The sequence below is a fragment of the Anopheles funestus genome, chromosome 2RL (assembly GCF_943734845.2).
Source record: "Anopheles funestus chromosome 2RL, idAnoFuneDA-416_04, whole genome shotgun sequence".
Taxonomy (NCBI): Eukaryota; Metazoa; Arthropoda; class Insecta; order Diptera; family Culicidae; genus Anopheles; species Anopheles funestus.
The window spans coordinates 53174394-53193761 of record NC_064598.1 but is presented as its reverse complement, the minus strand read 5'-3'; the positions used below and the strand labels follow the sequence as shown (position 1 = coordinate 53193761).

Genomic DNA, 19368 nt, shown 5'->3' with positions numbered 1-19368 from the left:
TAGCATTTGTAAAGTGAAAATCGTCAGTTATTCGAAAAGTTACGATAAAATTACTACGCTATTGATTTCGCGCTTAAAAAGCAGGTACGTCATAAACCGAACATAAATTTAAAACAATTGTCCATCACCTGTATTTCACTTTGTGTCCTTTTTTAAAAGAAGGGGCATTTACAAAACACCAAACTATAACTTTGATTTCTTTTCGTTTACAAAGATGTCGGGGGTAAGAATAAGAGCGTTTCCAGGAACACAAGCATACTGTGCCAAATCCTTAACTCCTTCTTCTGCCAGTACCTCATCGTCGATGAAAAAGTTCCCGGTGCTAGTTCCTGGCGATCGGCAAAGGATCGCATAAGCAGCATCCGCCATTATTTCTGGCTTACGCGAGAATGGATATCCTTCCTGACCGTGAAGCATCTCAACTGCGGCTGTGTAAATGAGCGTACGGGGCCACAAAGCGTTCACGGAAATGTTGGCACCTTCATACTCCCGTGCCATACCGAGGACACACATGGACATTCCATACTTGGCCATAGTATAGGCAACATGATTACTGAACCAGTGTGGCTCCATGTTTAGTGGTGGGGAAATGTTCAGAATATGTGCATGCTTGCTTTTACGCAGATAAGGAAGACACTCTTTCGATCTGGAACGAGCATTGTATACATAAAGACGTTACTAGTCCAAAGCAAGATCGTGATCCTGCTGCCTACTCACACTAGGAAAGTCCCTCTGGTGTTGATGTTGTGCATCAGATCGTACCGCTTCATATCGGTCTGTTCGGTTGGAGTCAGGGAAATAGCACTCGCATTGTTAACCACAATATCGATACCACCGAACGTTTGGACCGCTTTTAGCACCGCAGCACGGACAGCTTCCTCGCTGCGCACGTCAACGATGCATGGAAGCGCTTTTCCACCGATCGCTTCAACTGAAATCGGAGGAATCGAAAGATCAAGCAAACAATCCCAGCAATCAAGCACAAGTTCTCACTTTCCGCCGCAGCCGTGTAGATAGTTCCGGGCAGCTTCGGATGTGGCTCTGCCGTTTTGGCCGCTAGCACAATGTTGGCACCATCACGAGCTGCTTTCAATGCGATCGCCTTGCCAATGCCTCTGGACGCACCGGTAATAAATAGCGTGACGCCAGCAAGCTTTCTAAGGAGCAAACAAAGCGCCAGTGAGAGGTTTATTTAATACGACGGAAGGACGGTACTTACCCTGTGTTTTGCATGGTTAATTCCTGTCTCAAACACCGTACGACGTACTCTCTAAACTTGAACTTTAGCACCGCACAGTCCGACAGCTAGTGATTGTCGCTCGACGAAGAAATAAACGGAGAATGACATAGCGCATTGTTATCTACACCAATGGGTAATCTTGTTCGCCACAAACGCGAACCCCATATAAACAGAAGATATGCAACCAAGATGAAAATGGGATGTCTTTCCGAGGTGGGTTTGACGGTTGACGGCCATTCTTTCTAAAACAATTCTAAACGGTAGTTCAAACACGTAGAATGGTGCAGAAATTAATGGCACGGTTGATTTTCTTTTTCTTTTAATTTCCTTTCAGTATTAAGCTATTAACATATTCTTTATTCGTTTTTGTTTCTTGCAGAACATGTGTGGGACGAATAAGCCCTTCACTGATGTTTCAATCAAGATCGTACTCATTAAAGCACTTTTGAGGTAGAGTGATGTTATGAAAATTTAAAATATTTATTAAACTTTTCCCTTACATGCCAATCAAGAAAATAATAATGTGATCAAACGGATGCACCCCTTCCCACTCATATTCTCACTTTTTGCTTAAAGCTTAGACTTCAGTCCACCCATCAATTTTTCCAACTTCATCGCTTTCTGCAGATCGCCGGAAATCTTCAGCTTGCCCGTCATAAATGCATTTGCCGGCTTCAGTTTGCCCGTGAACATGTCGAAGAAGTGCTTGGAATCCATCGTCAGTATCGCATCGGCCGTTGCCGGCGGGTTACCCTTACCCACCTTGCCGGTACCATTCTTCAAATCGGCGAACCACGTACCGGCCTCCTCTCCCTTCACCTTGAACTCGTACACTGCTCCCGTCTTGCGGACGATCTCTTCACTGAGCAGACTTTCGATTTTCTGGAACAGTCCCTCAATCTTGCCATTAGCAGCAGCTGCCGGCTTCTTCAATGAAGCTGCATGGCTACCTTCCGCCGCAAACTCCACCAGCTTTTCCGGCTCGACGTCGAGGAAAAAGTCCGGCATTAGTTTGTCGGCGTTCTCGGGCACGCAGGCGTACTGTTTCATGTCCGTAATACCTTCCGCTTTCAGGACCTCGTCATCGATCATGAATTTGCCCGTGACCAAGCGAGGTTCCTTCGAAAGGATAGCGTACGCCGCATCGGCCATGATTTCTGGTTTGCGGGAGAATTGATCGCTCTCCTTACCCGTCAACATCTCCATGGCTGCCGTGTGGATGGCCGTGCGTGGCCAGAGAGCATTGACGGCAATGTTGGCGCTCTCAAACTCCTTCGCCATACCTAGAACACACATCGACATCCCGTACTTGGCCATCGTGTAGGCGACATGATTGCTGAACCAAATTGGGGCCATATTCAACGGTGGTGAAATGTTCAGGATATGTGCATGGTTGCTCTTGCGAAGGTAAGGAATGCATTCTTTTGATCTGAACGGTTGAAGGAGAAGAAGTTTGTTAACAATTGTTTGTTTGCAATACCAGCCAAGCCATGTGTGTTTACTTACACCAGGAAAGTGCCACGCGTGTTTATCTGGTGCATAAGATCGTATCGCTTCATATCGGTTTGTTCCGTGGGCGTTAGAGAGATTGCACTGGCATTATTGATTACGATATCGATTCCACCGAACTTGGCCACGGCATTCTGTACCGCCGTCCGAACGGCTGCTTCATCACGCACATCCACTACGCAAGGAAGGGCCTTGCCACCAGCAGCTTCGACTACAAAAGACAATAGGTAAAAGGGAGGCTTTTAGGTGAGATGTTTTTTAGGCAATTAATTGATCGCTTTTTAATTCTGTACACTTACTCTCCTTTGCTGCTGTGTAGATTGTGCCGGGAAGCTTCGGATGTGGATCTGCTGTCTTAGCCGCGACCACGACATTTGCTCCATCTTGAGCCGCTCTCAGTGCGATCGCTTTTCCGATGCCCCGAGAAGCTCCAGTTATGAAGAGCGTACGTCCAGCTAGCTTTCTGTAACAGGATCATAAGGTAGGAGAGATGATAAGCTTATATTTCGGACACCTTAAAATGATGACACACATACATCTATATAGTATAGGAAATAACTAGAATTGATTTCACCGATGCGTGAAAGTTGCTATTACCAATTCATATGATCTTCACGAAGCGAACAACATTATGTTATTATGACGTATCAGAACGTTAACGATCTTCCATAAGATGAAAAATCCAACAGTATTATAACATTCGACAATTGATCGCGCTTAATTAGGAATGATCAGTGGGCGGCAGAATCCTTCATTGAGAGTGCTTTAATCTTTGCCAGCGATGCTGTCTGGCGACCTTCGGACCCGGACGATATTACGTTATCTGTTGCCGGTACATCCGATAACGATTAACCGCATATAAAAATGCACAGCTTGAACCGGAATCCTCCAAAAGAATGGTACACTTTTCATTCACGAAATACCAAATCAATTCTTACCCAGTATTAATCATTTTTTTTCTCCTTTCGGGGGCAGTGTTCGATGAGAAAGCGGCAGATGAGTGTGCTGGTCGCCAAATAGTAGTATGGACGGTCACGGAGCAAAGCTTAAGCTACGAGTAAATCTCGCTTTCGCGACCTATGTTATGTTGCGTGCGGTGCTCGAACTGATGAGTCTTTTATGCGTAGCGTTTGTAGCAAGACTCTCAGCTCACACACACCTTCGCTGATTGTAATGCAACCGTACCGGTGGGGAGAAGTTTGGGGCCAAAGTCCACTTTGTAAGCGAAAAGGGTGCGAAATTAACGAGCAAAGAGGAGCTTTGACAGTTCCGATGTTTACATCAGGGGAGCTAAACTTGTTGACATGGCTTGAAGATACGTTGATTCCACAGGAATTCATGTTTCTTTTTCGTTAAATAAATCGATATTTTAATTGATAATTTACACGATGTTTTGCCAGCTTGCTCCAGACAAGCTTTTTAGCCATGCTTGCTGTCGAATGGTAACAATGTAAAAATCAAACAAAAAATCTGCCATTCTATTCGAATTCCGTGAAGTATGTTTCAACTCTTTACAAATTTATTGACTGTGCAAAAGCTACGCAATTTTCTATTTTCATGCTTGAGATCTTTAAATTTAAATGAAAATTTGTTAAGTATGTTACTTCAGTTGATTGTTCTAGATGGCATTAGAAGCGTAATAGTTTGTAGCACACTGTACTTCGTTTGGCACGGGAAATGCACTGTGGATGCGAACATGAACATGAGATAAAATAAAGGTGAATGTTTGTAGTGAAATAACGCATTAGGAGGCGGAAAGTGTACAAGACTCCGTGGCGCAACGGTAGCGCGTCTGACTCCAGATCAGAAGGTTGCGTGTTCAAATCACGTCGGGGTCATCTTTTTTCCCGAAAAACAAGAGGTTGCTTATTGTCTAGCAACCATTGCCAATATATGTTGTAATTAGTAATGCTGTAATGATATGTATGTTTCGTAATACAATAACTATCTAATTAATGTACGGGGGGGTATATTGACTTTAGTATTCGTGATAAAAGAACAGTTGCTCAGCATAATTTAAGATTCAGTAGAAGATGAGAAATATACACAAAGCTTCTATAATGAATGAATAAGTTATCTTGTTTTGATGAATCTGTTTTTAAAATATTGCTACCCGTTGATTGTGGTATTTGCGGTACAGTTCTCTTTCCTATTGCTTTTCTATTTTGTATAGTATTGTATGTATTCTTGCATTTCGTATTTTATGAATGCAGTGCAATAAAGGCTTGCAAGGTCTTAAAACAAAATAACACAATTGATTTTAAATTGCAGGGAGGCAGACAAAACAGAAAAAAGTAGTCTGCCCCGAGTGAGGATCGAACTCACGACCTTAAGATTATGAGACTTACGCGCTACCGACTGCGCTATCGAGGCGTATGTTGAAGGCGGTATTCCAAACTAAACAAGAACAAAGTATGTATGTTTGGAAACTATGCATGGGACATTAGCATTTTGCCTCGAATATTTAGTCAGCAAGATCTTAGGTAGTTATAGCGAAACTTTAGTCAAAGAAGAAAGGAAACGTTATTTAAAATATAAATAAATACAATGCTTACGAATGTATGAGAATTTCCAACAGCTACAGAAGGGTAGTGATTACGTGCTTGATTCGACAATTGAAGAGAGATCAGAGTTATTGCGTGCTTTATAAAATCATCAAATCATAAATTATAAAAATGTTATGATATATTGATAGTTGCTGATATGCAATGCAAACTGATTAATTTAGAATTTCTACTAAACCTGAGATAATTTATTTTCGTGTTTTGTTCTTTTTGTAAGTAGTAAGTACAATTATTTATTACAACAAACAATTATACTACTTATATAGTGTAACGTTTATATGAAAAAAATTGAATAGTTTTAACAGCTTAGTTTTTCATATTAGATAAGAAAGTAAACTGTGATTATTGTCAGACACCCGTTGCGCTGAGTAATCAGTTCTACGTATGCAAAGATTTAAACTTACTTTGGGCAAGTAGTGCATTATTAGTAGGCAACTAAGGAAAATATATGTGTGTAAAAGGGGAAAAAATTATTTAAATGTGTTATTTTGTCATGTTAAATTTAGCTGCACAAACCGCTCAGAAAATTACTAATTAAAGAACATTAATATAATATACGATATGATAAAAAACAATGTGTTATTTGGTCTCGGTTGACTCTCTTATTACTCTTAACGAGGCATACGGTCATTAAGAGATCATAAAATTCATGATACTAAAGCAATAAGCATAGTGCGGTGAGTGCATTCGGTAACATGAATAACAAGTAACAAAGTTAATGAATAAAAATAATTATACAAATCGATTGTTATTTAGACTGAATAATAATGATCACAAGAATCTTAAACCAGTAAATTTTGTTAAAAAATATTGTAGTTTGTTTTGTGAAACTTCTTCCCAGGCAAATGGCGCAAACGCTTGTTTGTTGTCATTAGTTTAATGCGGAAATCGCAAACGCCCCAATCCGCGATCACTATTTTATTGATTGGCTATTGACTGGCATCGATACGTGACAGCGATACGCGGGCGATGCGTTTTCTCTAGGCGGTTTACACATGCAGCCACACGTGTGCGTTTCGTAGTATGGAATATCCACGATCGGAAATCAAAATATTTACCCACCACAACACACCGGACACGGAAAACCCTAAATCGCTACAAATACCGCTGCCTGGTTGTATTCTGCTGTGGAAAAAAGTTTTCCTTTTACTTGTTCCGCACGCCGTTGGCCGTTTGTCGTTCGGTGTTGTGTGCTGTGTGGCTAAGAGAAGAGGGCCATCTGGTTTTTTGTTCGAGTTATCTCAAACATTCGAGATTAAAATGTATCTAATATTAGCCTCTATAACGCATGGATGCGGCATTGGGGAGCAAAAGTAGTATATCCCCACGAGTATTAGTTTATATGGTGTGATTAAATTTCTTTCGTTTATTAAAGTGTGTAAATGGTAAAAAAAATCCACCATTTGATGAGGAAACGTGTATCATTTATTTTCGATGCGTCAACCCAACCAATCTCTATTCTAATTGTTTTGGCACAGCCTCCCTTATTTTGATCGCGCGCCAATCAGTCGAAAGCAGTGGAGTAACGAATTATGAGATAGAATCTGTACATGGTGCTACTACTATTAGTCTAGTGGCAAAGCGGACGATTAGTGTAGTTGCTTGTGCCTTCAAACCTTTTCCTACTAAATTCCATTACGATTAGGGTTATGGACGAGATTCTAGAAATACGTGCGCATCATTAAATCATGTCTTGGGCGTCTTTTAATAGCCTTCCATTGCTACATTCAAAAGTGTGTATCGACGATGGGCCTAAATGCTGGTAATGTTTGGAACACATTTGTATCTTTATCGCGCTTGATAGTTACCTATCGCAACCTATTCATATTTGTGTTCTGCGGCGATACTGATGTAATGCTGTTCCTAAACAGTGATCGTTTGTGAAATTTTGCCGCAAACTTGCATCAAATCGTCCTTCTGGGGCTAGGGCAGATTAGCGTAGAAGGTCTTATTTGATGGTGGTTTTCGTTTCCAACGCCCAAACGTGCTGCGGCCACCCGGTACGTCCTTTGATTTTTCGTCCTTCAGTCACCGGCGGACTGGTGGCTGCATTGACGGTTCCATTGGCGGTTCCATTGGCGGTAAAGTTCTAAGGCAGAAAGTGTTCAAGAAAGGATTAGAATGTTTTGTAACACAATTAGTGCGATTGTTAACGGAGAAATGTATGCGGCTCTTCAAAGCATTCCAAAGTGTGTGAGGAGATTCGAGCATCAAATCGAAGAAATAGATGAAACAATCCTAATGGAAACTACATTTGCCAGTCTGTGAAGTACATTTTCTCACGATTGGTGCGGTTTTGGATTTGTTTTAGAAGCAGATCGAACTAAAAATTCAATTTCCCTATTTTCCGTTGTTCAGTTACTATTAGGAAAATACCTTTCCACTTGAGATAATGTTGGGTTCACTCTCAGTACTGAGAAAGTTCCAAATAGAAATGATGAGTATGACATTTTAAATGATTATTTTCTTTTCAGTTGTTTATCGGATTAATGAATACATTTAAATTGTTTTTTTTTTTTCATTTTGATCGCTTTTTATAAATACACAGAGACAGCAAAGTCTGAAGAAGAGCAGTACATCACTTTTGATTGTTGAAAGGGAATAAAAACGAGCGCCACGTCATTTTTCGAGCCCAAAAACCAATGATTCGGTACGCCACAGAACAACTCCGCTTGTGGAGAAGATTACGACCAAAGTAATCGTAATTTGTTTTATGGAAAGTTCAAGTGCAGCTTTATCGTTGTCAAGTGCCGCCTGAAACCAAAAAAAATATATGAAAAGAGCCGTGGGAAGACGGAAGGGTTTAGTAATTGAACTGGCGCAAAGGCACGAAGGCGCACTGTTTTGACTGGATTCTGGTACTTCAGTTATGAAAGGCGTCTTTTAATTTTCCCAAAGTGTAATGTGGCAGGCAAAAGCATGATATGGTGACATGTTGAGGTATGGGTTGGTGGGTAATTTTCATACGGCTGAGCGGTTCTTCCCATTTCGTTTCTGTGGACACTTGAACGTTTACTTCCGTCAGGAAATGCATGTTATCTCCGAATGGCGGAATTGAATGGATGATGCATTTCGGAAGCATCGCCAGATAAGCAAGTAGTGAGCTATTAATAGTGAGTCGACGTACTCACTTTCAATAATATTTCACTGCCAACGCTTCGTGTAGGATTAAATTTAGCAAGTTTTCCCTTCTCTTCTTTTATACCTTAACTGATTATTAAAAAAAATGGGTAAATTCTACTTTTGTGCCCAATTATGAAAAAATTTAACAAATTATTCAACCACATTTTTGTGTGACTTTTAATAGATATGCTGAAGAAAAAAATATTGGAATTTGGAAAATTTTCTAGCAGAAGTCAGACCACGTGGATTAAAAGGGGCGTCACTCTGGCGGAGGTTTTTTTTGGTCTTGAATCTTTTCAATGATTGATTAGTGGAAAGGGTCACATATTTGACACAATTTTCCACTGATCTTTTTAGAGCCTAGAGGAGCATGCGCCAAAATGCATTTTTCACTGTGTAGTTCTAGTGGGTGGTTAAAAATAGAAAAGGGGCGTTGCTTGTTGAGTCGCTGCAATATGCTGTGTTGTGTGTATTGAATGCTACTGATTTAGATAGGCGTTTAGTGTGAGGGAAAGTGTACAAGACTCCGTGGCGCAACGGTAGCGCGTCTGACTCCAGATCAGAAGGTTGCGTGTTCAAATCACGTCGGGGTCAAGATCTCTCAAATGAGAAGAAAGTAGTTTTTTTTGCTTCCTGCACACAGCTAATATTGTTACATCACACATACATTTTTGAGATTGTTTTGTTGGGTTAGTATTGTTAGCCATTAGAGTAATAATTGTGCAAAAATTAACAAAATTATGTATTTTTTAAATTTTATTATATAACACCTAACTTCCTAGTGCTCCAAAGCACAGTTTTTTATATATAAAGAAATGAATATTTACGGCAGCGTGACATTCTTCAAATCCAAATGAGTCTTAGGCTGCTTGAAGCAGTGTGAATGACCTCTACAACCGAAGATAAACAATTAAAGAATTTATTTGCCGTGATATTCTCTCTTTTCTCCTCTATTTCGGTTTTAGGAGGTAAAAAGTTGATACATGATCAAAAAAACCTCTGCCCCGAGTGAGGATCGAACTCACGACCTTAAGATTATGAGACTTACGCGCTACCGACTGCGCTATCGAGGCGTATGGTAGAGGGAGTGTTAAGTCGCGTCCTGTCGCTGTGTGTTCAACATAACAATGTCCTTCCAATGTATCATGATTTTCCCACCCAAAAGATTAACATTTTCTTCCCGGTGAAAACATTTTCTCACTCTCCTTAATTGGCATTTGATGCACGATAATGGAGTTGCAATGTAGTGTAATTGCAGAGTCAAGTGCTCTAGCCGTACAGTTTCCCATCGTTATTATGCACGTGCATGCGCAGCATCCGTCAGCAGGAAGGAAATAGAGGGGTTTTTGACAAAAAGGATAGGGATAATAGGACCCTCAGCAGGTTTCTATCCCTTCTCTCGATTACATCGTATCGTCGCATTAGATTGTTTTGTTGCTAGTGTTGAGGTTATGACAAACAATCAGCGAATTACGCACTTTTATGGCATAAAGAGCAAGGGACGGACGCATGAAGATTGGTGCAGTGAGAATAATTGAATTACCCGCTATTAGTGGGCCACTTTGCGGTATTAAATTGTATCTGTGAAAATGGAAGGTAATGAAATTGTGAAGTTTTTCACACCCTACCCTGTGTTTTCTGTGTATGTGGCCGCCAGCCCAGAAGGCGTGAAAACCAGACCAGAGTCTGTTCGGGTTTTATGTTGGTTGTAGCATGCGCAATTGTTGGGTGTCGTTGCGTGCTGCTGTCTCTGTGTCCTGGTTAGTAAATGTTCTTTTGGGGTAGTAGAATGTGGTCTTTTTTTCTTGTTGCTAAATTCTCTATTTGAGCTGGTGCTTAAATTGTACCTAAATATTCATACCATGTAGAGAGGGTTGAAGGCCAGAAGCAGAAAGCAAAAACCAGACCCACCCAATAAAGATAATGATTCGATTAAGAACTTTTCTCTATTTTCCTCTTGTTTCTGCACTGTTTCTAACTTTCTCGAGGCTGAGTCTTTCATCATTCGTTTCCAGCAGACATTAGAATGATTTGGTGTGGTGGCCGTTTATGTGGCATCAAATCGCGTCACTACTTACTTGCATTAGCGTCTTCTGGGCACGCCGTTCGGCGTTAATCTTGCGCGACGAGGGCACCAGTTCGGCACGGAAATCGCACGACGGATCCTGGTTACCATTCACGACCGCCAACAGATGGGCGATGTAGGAAATGGCCAGTCGCAGCGTTTTGATCTGGAACGCAAGACAACAAAGTATGGTGAAGGAGCCATTAAAAGAAATGCTTCATATAACAGCTTTAGTTAATTTTAATTAGGCAAAAATACACAACAAACCATTTACCTTGGACAGTTTGGTATCGTTGGGAACGTTTGGAATACGATCCCGCAGTGAGGTGTACGCCGAGTTGATGCTTTGTGTCCGACGACGCTCCTTCTTGTTGGCCGTGTTGCGTCGCTTGACCACCCGCACTACTGGCACACCGTTGCCGGGAATTACGCCGGAAGAGGAGGGCGCCATATGCATAAGCGACTGATGTTCATTGCCCGTGGTGCCAGAAACGGGATCAATAGAGGTTCCGGTTGCTCCAAAATATCCTTCATCCGGCACGTAAATCCCTGGTGTAAGGTACAAAGTGGAAAGAATAAAAATGTCCCTTTCGTACGTCCCAATTCCGCTTGTTTTGCTTACCGGCGTTACTCTTTTCATAAACAATCGAAGAGGAGGAGCAGTACATGGACGATGGCATTTGTTGATGGTGATGGTGCTGCTGCTGATGGTAGCCGCCCGGTGGAAGTGGATGACCAGCACCTCCGTAAGGTGACGAAGACGCCGACATAGAGGATGACGTGGAGGAAGCCGATGACAGCGACGATGTCGACAGGGACGATTGATCGGGCGGTTGGTGCTGCTGCTGTTGCGAGATGTTGCGAATAGCGCTTACCACTACCGAGGCATTCCCGCTGGCACTAACTACCGTCGTCCCAGCCACCGTCGGGGGTGAGTATCGGTCTCTGTGAATGTCTGGGTGCGATTCGCTCGAACTGCACGGTGAACCCCAGTAGCCTTCCTCGTCCATGATGATCACACCTCCTCCACCACCGGCGCTGGTCACCTGTGCTCCTGTATCAGTTCATGGGCAGAGATAAACAAAAATAACTGGATGAGCACACTGGACGGACAGAAAAGGCCCCTTGCCACCCACGTACGATCGTTGGTCGTCTAACGCACGAGGATGCTAAGACGCATACAAACATAAAACGGTGCGTGGAGATTCTTTTATTCCTACCAACTTTCAGTAGTAAATGAAACAACAACAATAAACAAAGTACATTGGGAAGGTAATTCGTACACGAGGGGGAAAAAATGCCGACTTGCGTACGCGTACGTATGTATACGATCACCACCATTCACTGACCTCACACGCGGGAAGATCCTAAGGAAAATCCCGTACTGAAGGAAAATGTAACCGGCGGACGAGGATTCGAACACCGGAGATGGTCGTGTATCTTATGTCTTAATGATTTGTTTATCGAAGCACAAGTGATACAACACGTCGGACAGGCTGAAAAGGGTGGATGGGGTACTGTACCGGAGTGAAGAAGTGTCTTCGGCCTGAACCATTCTACGGGATTTTACCCTCGATCAAGTTGCAGCGAAAGGTAGTAGAGAAAAGATTATTCGTTGATTTCTTTTTTAGAAACTACTTCAAAATAAGACGAAAAAACTGAAAGGAAAATCGATACACGCCAGTTCACATCCACACGCGAGGAAAACCGCTCTTGAGGAAACAACGCTCGGGGTCAAGTCCATAAATCCCGAACCCGTATGTTTATGTTTGCAGGATTGCAACGGAGCAACAAGCAGAAATAAAAACAGTTTGTTTTTCCCTCTCGACGATCGAGTAAAGTCGGGAAGGAAGAAAACCGAATGATAGGAGAAAAACTGCTTCTCCAAAACAGAAAGTTTCAAAATTGCACGCGTGAATGGAGAAAGGATTGATCCTTGTGGCTGACAAGTGAATGTATCCGATTTCCGGACAAACATTGGAACGTCACCGATACGGCACCGTGGCATACGATATCCTTTCGGAAGGAGCACACACAGAAGCTTGTCAAGGTTCCATCACCTAATGCTCAGTAGTGTGAAAATGTACTTCACAACTTCAAGCCATATCGTTCCTCTGGTTGCGGCATGTGCGTTGAGTAAGTTCTGGAACGTTGTTTATTTTCTGTTGATCATTTCCCGGTTGATTAGCGATTTCGTGTGTTTCCGCTTTAACTAGGAACTCAAATTGCCTTAGAAAGTGTGTGTGTAGTTGTGTGACTGGCTGACGAACGCTTTCAGAATCATTTGATAGTGTTCGATGGCAGGATATCAGCACTTGAGAAAAGGAAAGAAGCTGTTTATTTTCCAAGCTTCACAATTTCCCGGTTGAAATAGCGGATAGCGACGGGAAATATCCTTCTACAGTTTGCACCCATTGACAAGAAAAGGCAAAATTTATTTATTGCTGTACCATTCCAGCTGGTTTCTAATGTTTGTTAATTATTTTATTCACTTTACAGTATCAGTAAAATATACTAATAATCAAATGTATGGTTTAACCCTACGTGACTTCTGAGGGCTCTTAGCATGACAAAGATTATCATTCAATCTCACCATGTGCAAGAATCTAATCAAAGGATGAAAAATAAATGAAAAATATCTGTAAAATTAAACCTCAAATACCATCAAATGTTTATGAAAATAATATTAGGCATGTAATTGAAAATTAAAAGAAACGTATTCATAATCAGTTTGTCTGACAAACGTATAAATCTATTATCATTAGGCTCGATAGAAGCGCATTTATACAATGTTGGAATGTGTGGGATTTATTGTGTATTGTGCACAAACCAAAACAGAACAATTTTCGGTTGAACAAGATTTTTTAATGTTACCAAGAGTTCCATGGATCACGTAGTTGGTGTAAGTTAATATTTACTCCTTCATTGTGCAATATAATAATAGTTCAGTTAAGTTTTCGTGAAAATCTTTACCTGAAAAGCATAATTTTGTCAATGATGACGTAATAAACACTCATTCCATGTTTTATAACCGTATTTATCAGGTTAGAAAAGTGAACATTAGCCTAACATGGCAATTATCAGATCAAACTTGAAAAACAGGTCTGCCAATCGGTTTTCGGTTTCGCACTAAGAACGATGAGTTTTCTCTTCATTCTCACTGTAAGAACAAATAAAACAACAAAAAACTTCAGTTGCATCGGCCGGGAATCGAACCCGGGCCGCCCGCGTGGCAGGCGAGCATTCTACCACTGAACCACCGATGCTAGTCGAGTGGAGGGTTCTTCTGTGACAATATGTATCGCAATTATTCTCTCATCCGGTTTCTTCACACACAGCATCACAAACCTTATTGATCCTTGGCTGTGAATATCCTGTACTTTCGCTCGATTTTTCCAAATGCTTTAAAATGTGCTCAATTTTTTTTTCTTTTCCTGTCAAGTTGCATAACACTGTATCGATGATTACAAAACATTTTTTAACACGCTCCACCGCCTGTACCGCCTCGGACACGTGGTAAATCTCATCACAAACAGATCACAATCATTCACACGTACTAAAAATGCTTCTCAAAATTACCAAACGATTAGTCAGTGCGCCGGGCAATAATTATCGCACTCGTGCTCGTGTCACGTGCGTGCGTGAGCGCTTCAAAGGTAAACGGTGAGTTGATGGCTTATTGATGGAACGTCGGATTCGGTTACTTCCAAAGTAATCAAACTAATATCGTCAAACTAACGGATTTTTTGGGTGGTACAAACTACACACCAAGAAGGGAGGAAATCCTTATGTCTGAAGAGGGAAGACATTGTATGTAAACTGTGAAACGAAATGGGATCGAAGAGATGTGCATGTTGGGGAATTAATATGGTTTTCATTTCACTTTTTTTCGGGGTATGAAGCAGTTTCTAAACTCGAAAAGAAGTTGAGACCTTGGCTTATCGTACGATCGGTACGTTTTATGATGGTAATACGGCTAATTTTAGAGTCGTAATCGTACCCTTTTCGTTTCAAGACCTCAACGGAAGGTACGGCACCATTACATTGGTTTGTTGTTGTTTATTTCATTTACCGCCCGTTTGCTAAACTCTGTTTCATGCTTGTGTGAAATCCAGCCTTCAAGCAATGAATGTGGAATATGCGTTGTATCTTCAGTAATAAATGAGTAATATGTTCCCGCAGTAATATTAGAAAGTTCGTATAGAGAGTACATAATAGAAAGTTAATTAAGATTTATCATCAAACACTAACACATTAAATTGCACATAAGTAGTTTCCACCGTAAAACTTTAGAAAAATTTTCAATCAAGTGTAAAAGGAAACTGCCCATTCTATTGAATGCAGCTTTAAACTAAAGCACGACCGTTCTTCATTGAATAAATTGTAATAATTATTTGCACTTACCTGAATTTTGCGAATCTGCTGGATACAGCTGTGTATAGTAGCTTCCATTGGATTCATAGTACTGGTCTGGATCGCAAACACGATGACAAAGATCGCCATCGGAGGATGCAGTTTCGTAGCTGGACATTTTGTTGTACATTTAGACAAATCTTGTTTGAGCTCTTCCTTCTTGTCAACTCGTTGTAGCCCGACTATGAAAAGGCCGGGTTTATTGTTATATAGTCAGATTAAAATATTTTTCAGTAATGATCACTTAAACTTTCACAATTGTGTATGTCTTAAGCACTTGAACAAATTTTTGCATAACATTCTCACTTGCTTGCTTCTTTTACAAAAAATGTAGTTTTTCACATTACAATTTTCATTGCATTTGATGAAAATATTTTCCGAAGCACTTGATGTAATTATTCACTTGATCGGTTTGCTTGAGAATCCCGATTCCATAAACTGTCACACGCACGCACGGCTCAAGTTCTAGCAGAAGACTAAACTAACATCTCTCTACATGCTGAGCGCTTTCGTTGTTGGTTCAAAATCGTTTTGAAATTTTCCTCAAGCAGCACATTCAGACTGGCTGCTGATTGGTTGAAAGAGCGTTGCTTCAGTGAGGTGGAAAATCAGGGATGCTGTGAATTTTCCACCGTTGTTCTGCTTTGCTATTTCGCTTTTACTCTTTCTTAACCAGTTCATCAGTTGGGACATATTTTCTTTGTTTTTGTTGTTGTTATTCTGGGTAAAGTTGAAATTTCCGCTCCATGGTTACGCTCGTCCAGAACAATCTTGTGCTCCTTTGTTCCCATTGATTTTGCGCAACTTGCGTGGTTCATCTCTGTTTTTAGCCACGCCTCTTTGTCGCGGAAATAAGATGACAGTGCGGATCGCTTTTCTGTGATGCATTTTCCGCGGTCTAAAATATCAAATCGCACACTACTAGATCTGGTTTGTTTGTGGAGTTCATTTGCTTGCCTTCCTGACTCCTGCTGTGTGCCTTCAGTATTACGTGTTTGTGCGGTCAGGGCGTTTTATTTCTTCTTGCCGCACTAAAAGAACCGCATCGAAATTGTAATGTGCTGAATTTTAGCTGGATACTTTTATTACGCAAACACTTCGGAGTCGAATACGGTTGCGGTTGAATAACTCGTTTGCCAAAAAAACTGTGCAGTTAGATAGAGCTTAAGGATTTTTCTGATTTTCTTGCAACTCTAATCTTTATGTTTAGTTAACTTAAACACTCAAATTAATATTAAAAATTTGTCGAATTCATTTTACAATTCATGTAAGTTTTATGCGAAAAATGTGAAGTAAATAAAGCGACTTAAAGTGGCGTAAGGCGGGAATTGTGTTTAAGGAGGATTACAAAGAATAGTCCATTGATGAAGTATTATTTTATTAAAATTTAATTTCGGTGCCTTTGTAATAAAATATATTTGTTTTATTATAAATTGCTGTAATGATTGAAGTTAACACAGTTTCAATAATTAATGAACTTGTTTATCGAAACATTTTTACATACAAATGAATTTATTTCTTTTGCAGTACATTAAAAGTATGACTGCTTGCTTTCCATGAAATTAATAATATTCGATTGAATTTGTAGCTTCCTTATGCGGTTCTGATTTGACTGATTGTGAATGATCTCCGAACGTTGATAAATACAGTAAAGGATGACAATTGAGATGTCATGGGAAGAAGCGTATCCCTGCGGCACCATTAGCAGAAAACAACTTGACGTCAGCACTTGAAATGCACCAGTAAAAAGAAAAATCTCGTCTAGAACCGATCAAAGGAAAGCCTTCGCAAGGGAAAAAGGAACGAAAAGGGTCCACAAGTAACATTTGTCCTCATTTGTTTTTCTCGTTGTTTGGTCGCACGAACCCATCAACCTGTTCGTATGGCCTGGCATTTCATCCTGTGATGCTCTTTGTTTCTTCTTGCTGCTTCCTACATTTATTCCATATTTTCCATTAGGTCGGATGGCGGTTAAGTGCAACGTGTGTTTACATGAGATTGAACACGAGTAAAATTCTGATATTTTGTTGGTGTTATTTTGTTTGCATTTATTTTAAATACAGGTTTTTCCACAACTAATATTCAGCATTACAATCTAGTTATATGTCTGAAAGTATGGAGTTATTTTACAGCTAGGTGTGCTTTAATACTTTCGTATAGAAAGGAACTGTTAAAAAATCCATACACCATCTAAAAATGCATAACCACTTCAAGACCTTAGTCAAAGAAAGACGACCACACAAAAACAAAGGGTAGGTCGTAAATTTTTCGAGGTTCTAAACTTTTGAATGACTTGTGACGTTTATGACGTTTTGTCGCAGGCGTGTGTTGCTCGAATGTAAATGAAAGGTCCTTTTTCGTTGTTGAACGTAGTTTGCCGTTAGCGCCAGGGTGATAGTTTTCTCAGCGCTTTTGCCGTACAGGTTTCGTAAATTGTTTCCATATGTTTTTACAATCACTGTTGTTTGATTTACAAAGTGTCAACACATTGACCACTGCGATGTACAAGAAAAAAAGAGACGTTTTCATTGAAAAGTACATATTGGTAGAAAGGAATGAAAGATTGTGGCAGTTTCTTTATAAAATATTTTATTTGAATATGTTTTACCAATGATTCTATGTTAACATTATTACAGTTTTGAATTCATTTTAAGTGCTTTATTCTGTAACAAATATAGATATAGAAATAGAATTTAATTTTGGTCTATAAATTGATTGTATTGGAAGGCAAGCGCCGAAAATTTCTCCAAATATTGTACCTTTTAACAATTTGCTGTGATATTTTCTTCAATACTTATTTAAAGAGCTATTCTACTAAACGGTGTTTTCTAATATTGAAACTAGGCGGTTATGTTCAATTTTTTTTATTTTGTACTATAGAATATATGCGTAAACATATTTCATCAATTACCTTTGAATTGTTTAACCCCAAACAAGTTTGTGAAAGAAGCGGAGTTCTATTGATAACAATTAAAACCGTTAATATTATTATTTATTTGTTCGCAATATTCGAATAAGTTTAATCGGTGGATCATAAAAAATTGTCCACTAGGTGGCGAAATCTTGTTGGAGTAGGAAGGTAAAATTTATATTTGTATATAAATATTCATTTTGTAATTCCACTTGGTTTAGCTAATATAACGTCATGAAGATCAATACAATATAGTATATCGTTTACTGATTTATGGTGATTGTAATGTGCTAAGTTAAATTCAAGAATAGTGAGAAAAACGGCACCAATCTGAATGGTATATGTACGCAGCCAATGGTTTCGGTCTTGGCTAAACACAGCGGAGTATGTTATACTGTTCTACGGTTGAGTTCTTCGATGCACATTGAGCGCAAATTTAATGGAAACTAATGACATTTGTAAGTAAAGTAACTAAATTTCGACTTTTAAAAAAATCAATTGTAGTACTTTATATTCAGCGATATGCAGTTCTTAAACCTGGTATTTAATATATTGTAAACATGCATATAACTTCTTCTTCTTCTTGCTGTAACGACCTTTGAGGTCATATGCCGGCCATTTCTGGCTTACGAGACTTATTTTACCTCGTAGCTGGATAGTCAGTCCTTGCTACGGGAGAACATTCCGGATGGGATTTGATCCACAGTCCTGCCGTGTGGACCATCGCCGTTTATCACAAACACCACGGCGGCCGCCCCAACTTTCATATAAACAATTATTTATTTTTAGCTGTACAATTGTTACTAATTGTTGATTTACTGTGCCCGATGGCTGGATATATACATGTAAAAGGGGGGAAATTCGAGTCTTTATTTAAGGATATTTCGTTTTGAAATTCACAAGGAGACTGACTGACGTTCTATTCGTAGCTCCTTTTATACTGCTTTTCGTCACGGATAGCCTTACAGGGCTGTCAAACATAATTCTGTTCTTACATACTTCTTCTTCTTGGCTTAAGGACCTTACAAGGTCACGCCGGGCATTTCTGGCTTACTAGACTTATTTTACCACGTAGCCGGATAGTCAGTTCTTGCCACCGGGGGACGGTCCGGATGGGAGTTCTTACATACATACGTTTTGAATTATTTACAACTGACTAGTCACTCCTAAGACCTTGATGCGTGGAGCATAAATTGGACATTATTTTTAATACTTTTTGACAATGGCAAATAATGGCTTCACACGCTTAGTATAAGACCGCATATCAAATCCCATCCGGTCCGTCCACCCGTAGCAAGGACTAACTATCCGGCATGAATCTAAAAAAAAATTAAAATAGATCTTCACGACGATTAACATTTATCTTTCAGTTTCGTTGGTTCGATCCGTAGCTTTTGTGTGTTTGAATTGTAGTCTAGAGAAATACATTTGTGTTGTGGATGTCCTATGAATAGTATTGTCGATTACGGTTGCAACGTTGGAAGAAATTAAGGTAAACAAATCGAAAAAACGTTAAATGTAAATAACTATGAAGAGGTATTAA

The 19368-nt window shown here is 40.0% G+C and overlaps 3 protein-coding genes and 5 non-coding genes across 8 annotated transcripts; 2 read left to right on the top strand and 6 right to left on the bottom strand.

The window, feature by feature from the left end:
- Positions 1-103: 103 nt before the first annotated feature.
- LOC125760822 (hydroxysteroid dehydrogenase-like protein 2) lies at positions 104-1346 on the bottom strand. Its single transcript, XM_049421344.1, has 4 exons — positions 1220-1346; positions 994-1157; positions 718-931; positions 104-646 (listed from the first exon to the last, which is right to left on the bottom strand). The coding sequence occupies exons 1-4, from the start codon at positions 1231-1233 to the stop codon at positions 184-186; spliced, it is 855 nt and encodes a 284-aa protein (XP_049277301.1). The 5' UTR covers positions 1234-1346; the 3' UTR covers positions 104-183.
- A 350-nt stretch (positions 1347-1696) lies between these two features.
- On the bottom strand, positions 1697-3981 carry LOC125760806 (hydroxysteroid dehydrogenase-like protein 2). The gene is made up of 4 exons (XM_049421325.1): positions 3688-3981; positions 3049-3212; positions 2747-2960; positions 1697-2669 (listed from the first exon to the last, which is right to left on the bottom strand). The coding sequence occupies exons 1-4, from the start codon at positions 3699-3701 to the stop codon at positions 1811-1813; spliced, it is 1251 nt and encodes a 416-aa protein (XP_049277282.1). The 5' UTR covers positions 3702-3981; the 3' UTR covers positions 1697-1810.
- A 534-nt stretch (positions 3982-4515) lies between these two features.
- Trnaw-cca (transfer RNA tryptophan (anticodon CCA)) lies at positions 4516-4587 on the top strand. The gene has a single exon. It is a non-coding gene; the product is annotated as a tRNA-Trp (tRNA).
- A 462-nt stretch (positions 4588-5049) lies between these two features.
- On the bottom strand, positions 5050-5122 carry Trnam-cau (transfer RNA methionine (anticodon CAU)). The gene has a single exon. It is a non-coding gene; the product is annotated as a tRNA-Met (tRNA).
- Positions 5123-6981: 1859 nt separating this feature from the next.
- Positions 6982-15317, bottom strand: LOC125760810 (protein twist). The gene is made up of 5 exons (XM_049421328.1): positions 14906-15317; positions 11124-11555; positions 10776-11050; positions 10515-10667; positions 6982-7402 (listed from the first exon to the last, which is right to left on the bottom strand). The coding sequence occupies exons 1-5, from the start codon at positions 15042-15044 to the stop codon at positions 7262-7264; spliced, it is 1140 nt and encodes a 379-aa protein (XP_049277285.1). The 5' UTR covers positions 15045-15317; the 3' UTR covers positions 6982-7261.
- Trnaw-cca (transfer RNA tryptophan (anticodon CCA)) lies at positions 8959-9030 on the top strand. The gene has a single exon. It is a non-coding gene; the product is annotated as a tRNA-Trp (tRNA).
- Positions 9437-9509, bottom strand: Trnam-cau (transfer RNA methionine (anticodon CAU)). Its single transcript has one exon. It is a non-coding gene; the product is annotated as a tRNA-Met (tRNA).
- Positions 13697-13767, bottom strand: Trnag-gcc (transfer RNA glycine (anticodon GCC)). The gene has a single exon. It is a non-coding gene; the product is annotated as a tRNA-Gly (tRNA).
- Positions 15318-19368: the final 4051 nt, after the last annotated feature.

What these genes read in the sequence shown, in the direction of transcription:
- LOC125760822 (XM_049421344.1), bottom strand. An exon ending in CTACACGGCTGCGGCGGAAA is followed by an intron (nt 932 to 993) that starts GTGAGAACTTGT and finishes CTCCGATTTCAG; the next exon opens with TTGAAGCGATCGGTGGAAAA. An exon ending in ACCAGAGGGACTTTCCTAGT is followed by an intron (nt 647 to 717) that starts GTGAGTAGGCAG and finishes TGCTCGTTCCAG; the next exon opens with ATCGAAAGAGTGTCTTCCTT.
- LOC125760806 (XM_049421325.1), bottom strand. An exon ending in CTACACAGCAGCAAAGGAGA is followed by an intron (nt 2,961 to 3,048) that starts GTAAGTGTACAG and finishes TGTCTTTTGTAG; the next exon opens with TCGAAGCTGCTGGTGGCAAG. An exon ending in ACGCGTGGCACTTTCCTGGT is followed by an intron (nt 2,670 to 2,746) that starts GTAAGTAAACAC and finishes TCAACCGTTCAG; the next exon opens with ATCAAAAGAATGCATTCCTT.
- LOC125760810 (XM_049421328.1), bottom strand. Translation starts at nt 15,044, where the DNA reads ATGTACAACAAAATGTCCAGCTACGAAACTGCATCCTCCGATGGCGAT. An exon ending in AGCAGATTCGCAAAATTCAG is followed by an intron (nt 11,556 to 14,905) that starts GTAAGTGCAAAT and finishes GAACTGATACAG; the next exon opens with GAGCACAGGTGACCAGCGCC. An exon ending in TTATGAAAAGAGTAACGCCG is followed by an intron (nt 11,051 to 11,123) that starts GTAAGCAAAACA and finishes ACCTTACACCAG; the next exon opens with GGATTTACGTGCCGGATGAA.